General features: G+C 37.1%; 2 protein-coding genes across 5 annotated transcripts in view; one reads left to right on the top strand and one right to left on the bottom strand.

Moving 5' to 3' along the window:
• Nucleotides 1–13,040, top strand: part of LOC106877171 (kinesin-like protein KIF16B) — a 229,232-nt gene that overhangs the window by 112,323 nt on the left and 103,869 nt on the right. The gene's annotated exons all lie outside the window — the stretch shown is intronic.
• The window catches only part of LOC106877158 (uncharacterized), a 16,258-nt gene continuing 4,622 nt past the window's right edge, over nucleotides 1,405–13,040 (bottom strand). The window contains exons 5-10 of one of the 2 annotated variants that reach the window (XM_014925970.2): nucleotides 12,539–12,687; nucleotides 10,214–10,309; nucleotides 8,818–8,871; nucleotides 6,213–6,379; nucleotides 3,603–3,705; nucleotides 1,405–2,973 (exon numbers count right to left, since the gene is read on the bottom strand). In XM_014925970.2, coding sequence (XP_014781456.1) covers nucleotides 2,875–2,973; nucleotides 3,603–3,705; nucleotides 6,213–6,379; nucleotides 8,818–8,871; nucleotides 10,214–10,309; nucleotides 12,539–12,687 — 668 coding nt within the window. In that variant the 3' untranslated portion in view covers nucleotides 1,405–2,874. The remainder of the gene's footprint in view (nucleotides 2,974–3,602; nucleotides 3,706–6,212; nucleotides 6,380–8,817; nucleotides 8,872–10,213; nucleotides 10,310–12,538; nucleotides 12,688–13,040) is intronic. The other variant, XM_014925971.2, reaches the window with a different exon arrangement.

Raw genomic sequence — 13,040 nt, 5'->3', positions numbered from 1 at the left:
ATATATATATATATATATATATATATATAAAGATTTTGTAGTTTGCTTGAAGCATTGTATATGGAATATAACGTTGAAAGATTTAAAAGACCAGACAATGCAAATAGATTTTAAGATGAGGTAGCGTAAACTAAAAGTAAGTTACCTGGTAATCTTTGGTCATATATGTATCCAAACCCTGAAGAAGGGACTTGTATGTCCCAAAATATTGGATACATATACGACCAAAGATTACCAGGTAACTTACTTTTAGTTTACGCTACCTCATTTAAAAATTTATTTGCATTGTTTGGCCTTTTAAATCTTTCAACAATATATATATACTCTTTTACTTGTTTCAGTCATTTGACTGCGGCCATGCTGGAGCACCGCCTTTAGTCGAACAAATCGACCCCCGGACTTATTCTTTCAGTCTCTTTTGCCGAACCGCTAAGTTACGGGGATGTAAACACACCAGCATCGGTTGTCAAGTGATGGTGGGGGGACAAACACACATACATATATATATATATGACAGGCTTCTTTTCAGTTTCCGTCTACCAAATCTACTCACAAGGCTCTAGTCGGCCACTCCTGCACCTATAATATATATATATATATAGATATAAAGAGATACAGAAATAAGTTTTTTTTTATTCTCAAACATGTGATAATGCTAATACACTAGCGTGAACAGGATAATTAATCCATGCATTGCAGATGGCCGGTAACACATTTTTCTGCAATGTATGGCAATTTAGTAGAGTGAGATAATCAGTAGGAGTGTGAGGGAGAAGAGAGACAAAAATATGGTCAAATGAGACAAGAGTGACAATAGTATCATCATCATTTTTAGGTTAGCTTTTCCATGCTTGCATGAATTGGACAAATCCTTTTCAATAGTGTTGCCACTTATATCTCTTTTATGAGGTCAGCTTTTACCATTCTGCCCACATATTCCTCTTCCATATTTTACTTCCACTTAGCTATCCTAGCACTTCCCTATCCATCCAAGTGTTGATTCTTGCACACAGCCACTGGTTCCTGTACCTACTTTATCTCTCAGCTCATCTGCACCACGTCTATGTGTGCAGACAATGCATGTTGCTTTTCTCCCCCATTCAGTGTCCAACATCTCAGTACCATGCAGCATTGCATTTCATTCATGAACAACATACAATCTCCCCATTGCCTGGAGAAAGAGTTCTTTGTATGAAGGAACTGTCAACACTCGAGTCTTTCCATGATTTTGTCTCACAAATGGCAATTACCAGCTGCTCCATATTTGGTAGTAGATTCAAAGTGTTATCTTCCAGAATTTATGGGATAATTCCAGAGCCTCGGAAGAAACTTTTGAAGGCTGATTCACTTAAATGTCCTCACCAGTGTTTCAAGACATCACTTTTTTTTCAGGGCAGCAATGTAAACCATCCTTACTTCTCCCTGACACATTACCTCCTTTCTTGTAAAAAAAAAAAAAAGGCCTTCACATCGTGAGAATAAGCACAGGTCTGAATTTGTCCACCTCCTTGTCTGACCACTGGTTTTTCAGAGGCCACATTTCCTTTTGTAGTAAGGTATTCACATCACTGACTCAGCTGGTAGCTTGTCATGTGCCCGACTCATTACAAACAGTTAGATGGTACTTTTGACTAAACCCTTCAAGAGGGTGCCCAAGCATGGCCACAGTCCAATGCCTGAAACAAGTAAAAAAAAAAAGAATATAACTACATCTTTTGGTCATATTTTTCAAATCAAAATAAAGACTATTTTCTTTTTCTTTTTTTATTCTTTTTATTCATGTTATAAAAAAATAAAACAAATATAAAATGTTGCAAATATTCTTTTCTTCTCTAGGCACAAGGCCCGAAATTTTGGGGGAGAGGGAAAGTCGATTAGATCGACCCCAGTACGCAACTGGTGCTTAATTTATCGACCCCAAAAGGATGAAAGGCAAAGTTGACCTCAGAACGCAAAGACAGACAAAATACAGCTAAGCATTTCACTCGGCATGCTAATGTTTCTGCCAGCGCGCCACCTTAAAATGTTGCAAATATTAATACAACCATGCTAAATGCTCTGTTGAGAATTGGATCACAGCCTTTTGTATAGAAAAGTAATGAGAACAGCAAATAACTTATTGATTTAAATCCATAACATTCTTATCAAATGTATTTGGGGAACTATACAATATAATCCTCTAAACTTTTCAACTGATAAGTCTCAAAGAACAGTTGAAATTCTTCAATATATTCATCATCATTGTTATGATTGTTTTTTTTTTTTTTTTCCATGCTGATATGAGTAGGAGAAAACTCTCTGAGGCAATAATCTAGAGCCAGGGGGCTCTTCCTGATGCCAGTCAGCTAAATAGCTTTCAAGTAAGGTACTTTTATTCTACACCTTCACATGTTGAACCTCTGAACTGTGAAACATACTGTTCACACAGGACATAGAAAGACACAGGTAAGAATTTTGTGATTAAGAAGCTTGCTTCCAAACCCATGTGGGCTTGGGTTCAGTCCTTGAGCAAGTGATTTCTACTATAGCCCTGGGCCAACCAAAACCTTGTGAGTGGATTTGGTAGGTGGAAACGTGTTGAAAGAAGCATGCATGTACATACGTACATACATACATAAATGGGCTTGTAGCACAGGTCTTCACGTACGTACGTATTTTCACATATGTATGTGAAGATCTGAGCCACAAACCCACTTCAATATTTCTTTTGTAACAAATTTCATTGTGCTTGATTCAAGTTTTATAAGAATTATAATGAAGGTCATATAAGGGGAAACAGTAAGAAGCATGACAGGCATACTGTAACAATGTGTTCATATGTCCAGGCTGATACTGGGAAGTTTCACAATAGTAAAGGCAGTCATTATATTATGTTCAAACGGACTCTTCATTTGCCGCTTCTTTCTCTGGAGTTGCATGTACTAGAATTGCTTGCAGGCTTGATTCTGGAAACTCTGGCCACTTCTGTAATTCCTGAAAATATAACAAAATTATGTTTTTCTTAAGATATCGGCATGTCTTTTGGATAAATGCCAGAAGCAATGGGTTTCTACCCCTAAATCAGCAACTAAAAAGGAGCAGCCATCGCCACTGCCACCATCACCATCACATGTCTGCTATAAAGTATATAACAGAGAACAAAAATCGTGCAAAGAGGAAATATACTTAGAAGTTAGGATTAAACTTAAGTCAGATTGCAAATCTATTTAATGTATACCAATATAACCAAAACAGATAGGAATTTGACCTATTGGATTATCCCATAAATAATGTGTTTTTTTTTCATTTGCATGAACTAAAAGTCGGAGGTGGGTGGGATAAACTACCTACATCAACTTACTATAAAAGCAGGTAGCAATTTTACCATGTATTTATTCTTAGTGCAAGTTCTGAAGAGTGCAGTTCGATTTTAAATTATTTTTTCAAAGCTATAATGGTAGTGACAAAGGAGCATATTTTGCTTTATGAGTTCAATAAAGGCAACAACACAACAAAAGTGCAAGGAATATTAAAGCAGTATATGGGGTTCGGACAATAAGCATAAGCCTGTGTTAGTGGTGATTCCCGAAATCCCGAGCCGGAAACTACAATACAATACATACCAAGTAAAGTTCTAAGTATTGCTCTGGAGACACTTCTCCTATCAAATGCATCATAGTGTATCCCATCCGTATTAAATGAACTCCAGATCCTGGCAACCAGCTTCTAAAAACAAAAAAGATGAACTATACAATAAAATACTAAGCAATGACTACCATCACTACCATTTGCCCAAAATATTAAAATTAGATGACACCAGTTACCAAAGTCAATGAAAACATAAGCTAAACATGGTGAAAATTGTTTTAGACTAACTAGTGATAAATCTTATACAAAAATATGTGACAGACATTTGCCCAAGGTGCCACACAGTGGGATTGAACCGAAAACCATGTGGTTGGGTAGCAAACTTGTTACCACACAGCTGTGCCTGCACCTATCAATATATATTGTTTTTAAAAAAAGATAGTTTTTTTTTTATTTCGCACCTAACATAATTAAACATCAACGTGTAGTGGTGTCAAGCAGCTAATTAGTTAAATCGTTAAGTCATTAAGCTTTTTGCAGCCAGCTGTCACTCATGTTTGAATATGACTTGGCAACATATTATAAATTAAAAATCTCTTAGGTGCTTATTTAGTTGCAAGTAGATCTCTCTGGGTTCCAATAAGTCATCCAGGATGTCATGGCTGGAAGGTGGGGAGAGAAAGCTGCACCAGCAAACCACCTGGTACTCATTTATAATGGAGTAGACAACAGCAAAGTTAAATGAAGTGTCTTGCTCAAGGACACAATGCACCCTCCATTCCAGGAATTGAACTCATACCCCCTAGCTATGGGACCACATGCCTCCACCAAATTACTAAACTTAATACTGGAAATATTGTCCAAAAGTAGGGTGCCATTCACAGTGGCATTTCACTGCTCTGGAAATAAATTCTGCTAATGCTAATCAATATAATCATCATCATCATTATCCTCTCCTCCTCCTCGCTGCTGCCACCACCACCACCATCACCACCACCAGGTGTACCTTTAATGTAGTTCTCAGCGTGATATAGAATGTGACAAGGATGGCCCTTTGAAACACAGGTACTATTCACTTTTGCTGAGCGGATTGGAGAAACACAAAATAAAGTGTCTTGCCTAAGGACACAACGCACAGCCAGGTATTGAACTCACAAACTTACAATCTCGAGCTGAATATCCTAACCACTTAGCTATGCACCCTCACAACAGAACTTCGAGCTACACTTCAACTAAACCAACCTCTGCAGTCTGAGAAAGACTGTTATGGTCAAGGACACTTTCCCTCCTCCTCCTCTTGTTGCACCTCTTCCTTTCTTCATTGAATAATGAAAACAGTATCATCATCATCATCATCATCCTCATCTTTACTTAACATCCCCTTTTCCATGTTGGCATAAGTCGGATGGTTCAACAGGAACCAAGAAACCGGAAGATTGCACGAAGTTCCAAAGTCTGTTTTGCCATGGTTTCTACAACTGGATGCTCTACCTAATGCCAACCACATCACAGAGTGGACTGGGTGATTTTTTTTCATGGTACCAGCACTGGTGAGGTTACCAAGTACTTGCAAGGCAAGATTCCCTTCCACTGGATTGATGGAAGAGAAAATATGATAGAAGGACAGAACAATGCATCTTGCAGAAGACGTGAATATACTCCAGCTGAGAGAGGAAGGGAGAGATGTGAGGTCAAGGTACAAGGTGAATATGAGAGAGAGAGAGAGAGAGAGAGAGAAAGAAATAAATAGGATAGAGGAATAGAGAAGATGGGTGGAGGGGTAAGTGTGTTAGAGTGTGAAGCAAATATGACAAACGAAAACATAAAATCAAACAAATAAAGAGATAACAGCACAAAACAATGAAGCTGGAAGCGATAGAAACATGGAAATGAAAGGCTGTAAAATAAAAGCTGTCAACACACAGCTAGCAGTAAAAGAGAAAAAAAACTAACAAACCTACAATAAAAGAACTATACAAAACATATACAAAATATCAATAACTGACAAATAAATTAGGTTAACAAAGTATATTAATTTATCTTTTACATCTAACATATCATACTTTAAATGAAATGTGAAATTTTTTCTTTTTTTTATATTATAGATGCATGTGTGGTAAGAAACTTGCGTCCCAACCACATGGTTTCAGGTTCGGTCCCCCTGTGTGGCACCTTGAGCAAGGGTCTTCTACTATAGCCCCAGGCCGACCAAAGCCTTGTGAGTGAATTTGGTAGAAAGAAACCAAGAGAAGCCTGTTGTATCACCATCATCATCATCGTCGTTTAACGTCTGCTTTCCATGCTAGCATGGGTTGATATATATATATATATATATATAGAAATACACATATGCACAAATCCACTTACAAGGCATTGGTCAGTCAGGGTTATATAGAAAACACTTGCCCAAGGTGCTACACAGTGGGATTAAACCCCAGACTGCATTGTTAGGAAGCAAGCTTCTTAAACATACAGCCATACCTGTACCTGTAATATGAAGAATAGAAATTATAAACTTGTAATTTACAGATGTCATACATTAAATATTAAATCATAAGAATATGAAATACAGGCTTGTACATTTTATTAGTTATCAACACAAACACACAAAATTATGATAAAGAGATAAAATCAAATTCACTCACTCCATTTTGGGTATCAACCGACTGGATCGCTTCTGAAGAACTTGGTTCAAAAAGGTGAGAAACTTTGCGTAAGCTTCAGAATCAGATATTGCATCTCTTATTTGTTTAGGGACGATTTTAATAAAATATATTGAATCTTTATTCACAGATACAAATGAATTTGATGGCTAACCAAAAGAAAAAAAAAGAAAAGAAGAAAAAGGCTTAATTACTGAAAGCAATAATAGATGAAACAAAAAATGACATAGAAATCCTGTTTATAATCATCATCATCAACATCATTGTCGAGTGGTTCATCGCAAACTTCACACAACTGCCATATGCACCACCAGTGGGATATTTTCATAATTTGAAAAAGATTTCATTCTGTATCTTTGATATGGTTTTGAGAATATTTGAAATAACATGAGTGCTAAATATTAAAGTTTAATTATGAAATATTGTGAAAATGCAAAAAAAATTACAATTCCCTGTAATTAAACAGTATACAGTGTAAATGGGAACACATGGTATCACCAGTAAGGTCCATGAACAGACTATGGTGGTTAACGTGTTAAAGTTCACTTTTCCATGCTTTCATGGGTCAAGTGGAATTTGTTGAGGCAGACTTTCTACAGCTGATTGCCCTTCCTATCACCAATGCCTCATCTCTTTCCAAGCAAAATAATATTTCCCCATGGCAAGACATGTTTTTCACAGAAGACTGGAAATGAACAACACTGCTTGTACGACAGTGATGCTCATTTACAACTAACAGGTTATGTCAAGACAAGTGTACACACAAACAGACATGCACACACATACATACACACACGTGCGCACACACATACACATATCATCATCATTTAACATCCATCTTCCATGCTGGCATGGGTTGTATGGCTTGACAGGCGCTAGCCAGATGACTGCACCAAGCTCCACTGCCTGTTTTGGCATGGTTTCTACAGCTGGTTGCCCTTTCTAATGCCAACACTTTACAGAGTGAACTGGGTTGGGGTAGCTGATGATGGAGGTATGTTGGATTGTTGGTATGGCTGTTTTGTATATGTGGAATAGTATTATAACACATCCTTTTGATATATATACATTAAATATTAAACCATAAGAATATAAAATACAGGCTTGTACATTTTCTTAGTTATCAACACAAACACACAAAATTAAAAATATATACACAGAACAGAATTCTTTCAGTTTCCTTCTACCAAATTCGATCACAAGGCATTGGTTGACCGAAGGCTATAGTAGAAGATACTTGTCCAAGGTGCCATACAGAGGGATTGAGCCCAAAACTACATAGTTGTAAAAGCCAGCTTTTTACCACAAAGCCATGGTCTGCATCTGGTTTTTTAATATAGATGTGATAAGAGTTTGAGGAGAAGATATTTTCTAATATTGAAAAGAAATGCAGCCTTTGTGATGTAATTATTGTTAAGTAAAATATGTGCAGAAGTCAGTAAATGTCACCTAGGACTATAATGTTTAACATTTTAAAAAGAGTGACATTAAAGTTTAGAATTTGTAAATGCTAGTGTGATCAGTTTAGTTGTTTTGGGAATGTTTCCTTGAAATGTGCAGTGTTTGGTGTTTGGTTGTACGAAATTAAATTTCTTGCTGGATGTTTTAATTTGTTTGTTTATGGAAACATACAGGCTGGGCAAAAGCTGTTGAAGCTGTATGAGTGTGTGGACTATGACAGCAAGTTCATTCATTTAACCCTTTCGTTACCAACCCGGCTGAAACCGGCTCTGGCTCTGAGTACAAATGTCATACTTTCATAAGTTTTGAATTAAAATCTTCCACCAAACCTAAGTCACAATTTATGTTCCTAACACTAGCTAAATGATAACTAAGTTATTTTACTAAATTCTTTGTTATATTTAAAGTAATTGAAAGAAACACAGAGCATCTCAAAATAAATACAGTAACGAAAGGGTTAATGAGGGGAAAAGTAACTGAGCCTTGAAGTACACCTGAATTCATAGAGAGTGTAGGACTTTAACCACACTAAAGCCCATTGGATTTTAAATTTTAAATGTAATTGTTTATCTCATGCTCTCTCTCTCTCTCTCTCTCACTAGGACTTTTAACCCTCAAATTTCTTTATCCATTATGAACAATACTTCTAATTGGTAATAATTAATTCTAACATAAGGGTAGCAGATTGATAGAACCAGTAGAGTGGCAGACAAAATGCCTTGTGGTGTTCAGTTGCGTATCTTTACACCTTGAGTTTAAATTCCACCAAGGCCAACTTCACCTTTCATTCTTCTGTACCAGTTGAAGGATGGGTTTCATCTCATCAACAACGCTCATCCCCCATATTTGAAACCATGTTACTATAATGAAAATTAATAATTAAATCTTATATAGATAAGAAACTTGAGATTTAACAAAGGGAGGAGGTTATGATATTCATGCCTTAATCAAGAGAACTAACAATGAAAGCATTCCACTTGTTTATTCCATGTCTAAGTTCACCAAAACACACACACTCTCTCTCTCACAACACACACACACTCTCTCTCTCACAACACACACACACACATAAATGCAGGTATTCTAGTTTCAGAATTAAAGAATAAATGATATGGTGGATACTTACAACTTGGAACTTTCTGGGGACAGCAAAATGTGGAAACACATCAGAAACTTTTAACTGAAAACAAATTTTTCAGAAAAATCTTTTAAATTTATATCACCATTTTAGAGGTCTGTGTTGCAGATTAATTAGTCTGTTTATCAACAATTTTAAATGTAGCATGGTTTGACATAAAGATTTCTTCTATATTAATGCTAATGATTTCATTAAAAACTGTTCCAAAATATCTATATATATGATGGTAGTCGACCATCCAATTGCCTATTTATGTGATGGCAGTTAACTGATCTGAGGAAACTATATTTTTATTGCTGTTGCCAGTGTCCCCTGACTGGCTCCCATGTCAGTGGCATGTAAAAATCACCCACTACACTCTCGGTTTAACAGGAGTTGGCAACACACTCTTAGAGACACAAACTGAAAGTAAACAAGTTAGTTGTTCCAGTTATGAGCAGCAGAGAAATCCATTCCGCTAAGTCCAGTAAAATGGGGTGCAACAGAATCGTAGTGTGGTGTAGTTTGTACTTTACTATGAGATAATCCCTACAGAGATACTATGAAGGAATTCAGTGGGGCTAATGTCCAAGTGATGGTGTTGATAATATAATTGAAATAGCAAATAGCAGAAAAATCATACAATATACGAATATGGGGGAAATGAAAACAGCTAACTGGAATTAGTCAACAAAATCACACTCTACGATGATGGTGGCAGTGGTGCTGCTGCCATCATCAACATCATTTAATGTCTTTCATCCATGCTGTCATAGTTTGAATGGTTTGACAGGAGCTAGTAAGCCAGAGAGCTGCATCAGGCTTCAACTGTCTGTCAAGGCATGGTTTCTAGAGTTGGATGCCCTTCCTAATGCCAACCACTTTGCAGAGTATACTGGGTGCATTTTAAGTGGTGCCTGCACAGGTGCTTTTTATGTGGTGCCTGCATGGGTACTTTCCACATGATGCCAACACAAGTGTTTTTTAAGTGGTGCCAGCACAAGTGCCTTGTACATGGTACCAGCATGGGTGCTTTTTACATGGTGAATATAAATTATTATGAAGTATTGATGGAAGGTTTTAATTTAAATCACTTTAAACAAGAAGTGCATATGATAGATTCCAGGGGTGGTCACAGGCAGATTGGCATCAAAACGGTTAGGTATTCTTTAGTTTATCTCCAAACAAACTTATGCAGTGCCCAGTAAGAATAGAAGGTTCATGCCACTGAAAGAAAGCAAACAAGATGGCCATAGCTGTATCACCTTTTCGATCATAGGTCTTCTCAATCATGGCTTACCCAGGGGCTCAACAACAACAATAACCAAACAAAAACAAACAACTTAAATGACAAATCATGAATATGATCAATAGTGTTATGAATTATCACTAATATTTATCTTACCTCCATCAGCAATTCAATGTCAAAAAATAAATTTAAAACAGAACTTGTTTTTCTGTAGAAAAGGTAATTTGTATTGGGAAACTTCATGTTCAGCGACTGAAAGGAAAACAAGGAAAAAAAAACATTGAAAAGAAATTAAAGAATACTTAATCCTTTTGTTACCAACCCACCTGTGACCACCCTTGGTTCTCTCATATAAACTTCTTGTTTAAAGTGATCTAAATTAAAACCTTCTATTAATACTTCATATTAATTTACGTTCCAAATTTAATAATAAAATCATTTTACTAAATTCTTTGATATTTTCGAAATTAAGTGAAAAACTGGCAATGCATTTCGATAAAAATTTGATAAAACAATTAAGCCATAACAAAACACTAATCGTTGCACAAAAATTCACATGTTATAAAAGATGTAAGAAAGTTCTTGTATAATGTTGGTAACAAGTAAAGCATATATATATCCAGGATCATGACTAATTAAATCACATCTTTTTACAAAGAAATGACAAAATATCCAAATACTTTATCAGAATCAAATGATTCAGAATTCATTACGTCTGTAACTGTTTCTTTAACTTCTTTCTTCATTTCAATTCAATGATTAATCTAGTTGTCCAGAAATATAATTTTCTTGTTCCCCCTTTTTTATGTTTTCATTTCCTGAACCTGGATTAAGTAACTAAGTGGTTAGAGTGTTGAGTTCGTGACTGTTAGGTTGTGAGTTCAATACTCACACCATGCAGTGTGTTGTGTCCTTGAGTAAGGCAATTAATTTCAAATTGCTTCACCCCGATGAAAATGAATGCCAGTGGCAATTATGGGTGAATTAATCCTGTGATAACTAGCATTTCCGCTTAGGAGGGAAGTCTTTGTACTCACAGCCTAAACACCTGGAAAATCCAAATAAGCTTTGGCTTCATTAGCATATAGGTTCAAGGCAGAACCTACATTAATCCTATTGTAATTTTTATTAAAGTAGTAAAATAACGGAGTCATTAGAATATTGGATCAAATGGTTTGCAGTATTTGTTCTTAGTCTCTGCACTCACAGCTCAAATCCCACAGACGTCAACTTGGCCTTTCATTCTCTCAGGGTTATAGTGGTTCATCTGCTTTGGTCTCCAACTGGCGTATAGCTCTCACCTGTGATTCCAAGTAGCTATACGCTTGCAACAATGATCACTACCTGGGAAACTGCTTCAATTGGTGGACTAAACCGGGGAAGGGTACCTAAAGGGACGTAACTCTTCGTTTGTTAGAACTTGGCTCTGGATCCGACGGACTCAGCAGAATAAAAACTTTCATGGTTCTATGGAGAAGAAGGTAGCTGCAGCAAGATGAGACAAATAGGATATCTTGGTCATCTGCTGCATCCACGTCCATCCCCAGTCATCTTGACTTGGTCTGCCACAGGACTGAAGATGGTCGTGGACAAGAGAGTGCGGTTGGTAGAGCACAACTCTTTTACCCTTTAAACAAAGTCACCGCACAAGTCATCAGTCATCCTCATCATTCTGACCGACGAACATGTGAGTGTTGCATCAAACTGGATGCCAAGTTGAATCAGTCCAAGCTGATAAAACCTTTTACTTGGATAAACATCTGTGATGTGGAGAGGAGTAACTTGCATACATCGGCCATGAGCAACTGCCAGTCTTCCTCAGAAACTTTTGTTCAGATGAAGGCGGCAAGTTGGCAGAATCGTTAGCACGCCGGGCGAAATGCTCTGCGGTATTTCGTCTGCCGCTACGTTCTGAGTTCAAATTCTGCTGAGGTCGACTTTGCCTTTTATCCTTTCGGGGTCGATTAAATAAGTACCAGTTACGCACTGGGGTCGATATAATCGACTTAATCCGTTTGTCTGTCCTTGTTTGTCCCCTCTGTGTGTAGCCCCTTGTGGACAGTAAAGAAATAAGAAACTTTTGTTCAGGTCTGCACATACATGTATATATCAACCACAGCCAACATTAACTGTCTGATTGACATCCTATATAATTTCAATTATCATATTTTTGCAACTGCTCAATCTTAAAGTATATCATATTTGATAGCATGAAAGATGCATGAACATACTAGATGCACACCCAATTTCAACAGTGCATATTCAGAAAAAAAGTGTTTTTAATAAACGAAAGCACATAATATAGGCCCAGCTTTGCATGTAGGGCCTAGAATGACTTTTTTTTTTTAGAAAAAAATTTGTTATATGCCATCAAATATAGTAATCTTCAAAATATAAACTGTGGGACTGATCCTAATTCCCAGATTAAGGAGAAGAGTTCACATAACATTAAAATGATGACACTGATTTGAACTCACTTACTTTGTAATTACGGGCAGGGACCAAAAGAAATAGTTCTGGGCGTCCCAAACTATAGATTCTTTCTTTCGTACCAAGACAGTTAATCATTAAACTTATAAAATATCTTGCTTTACTGGGAGTCAATATTCCAAATATACTGGCGTAAGGTTCTAAAAAGAGAGAGAAAAAAAAACATTCAATTACTTTCATGCTGTTTATTTTTTCAGATTTTTAGATTTACTTCAAAGTGCCACACCCTAACAGTTGAGGGAACCCGTGGAAGAGGTAGGCCCAGGAAGACCTGGGCTGAGGTGGTGAGACAAGACCTTCGTACATTGGGCCTCACCGAGGCGATGACTACGGACCGAGACCTTTGGAAATGGGCTGTGCGTGAGAAGACCCGGCAAGCCAAGTAAGATCGTTGCCAGTGCCCCTGGACTGGTTCTTGCGCGGGTGGCACATGAGATGCACCATTTTGAGCGTGGCCGTTGCCAGTACCGCCTGACTGGCTCCTGTAGGATTT

Source organism: Octopus bimaculoides, chromosome 11 (assembly GCF_001194135.2).
Source record: "Octopus bimaculoides isolate UCB-OBI-ISO-001 chromosome 11, ASM119413v2, whole genome shotgun sequence".
NCBI classification, from domain to species: Eukaryota; Metazoa; Mollusca; class Cephalopoda; order Octopoda; family Octopodidae; genus Octopus; species Octopus bimaculoides.
Note: the sequence above shows the minus strand (reverse complement) of the source record. Positions and strands in the feature narration are given on the sequence as shown.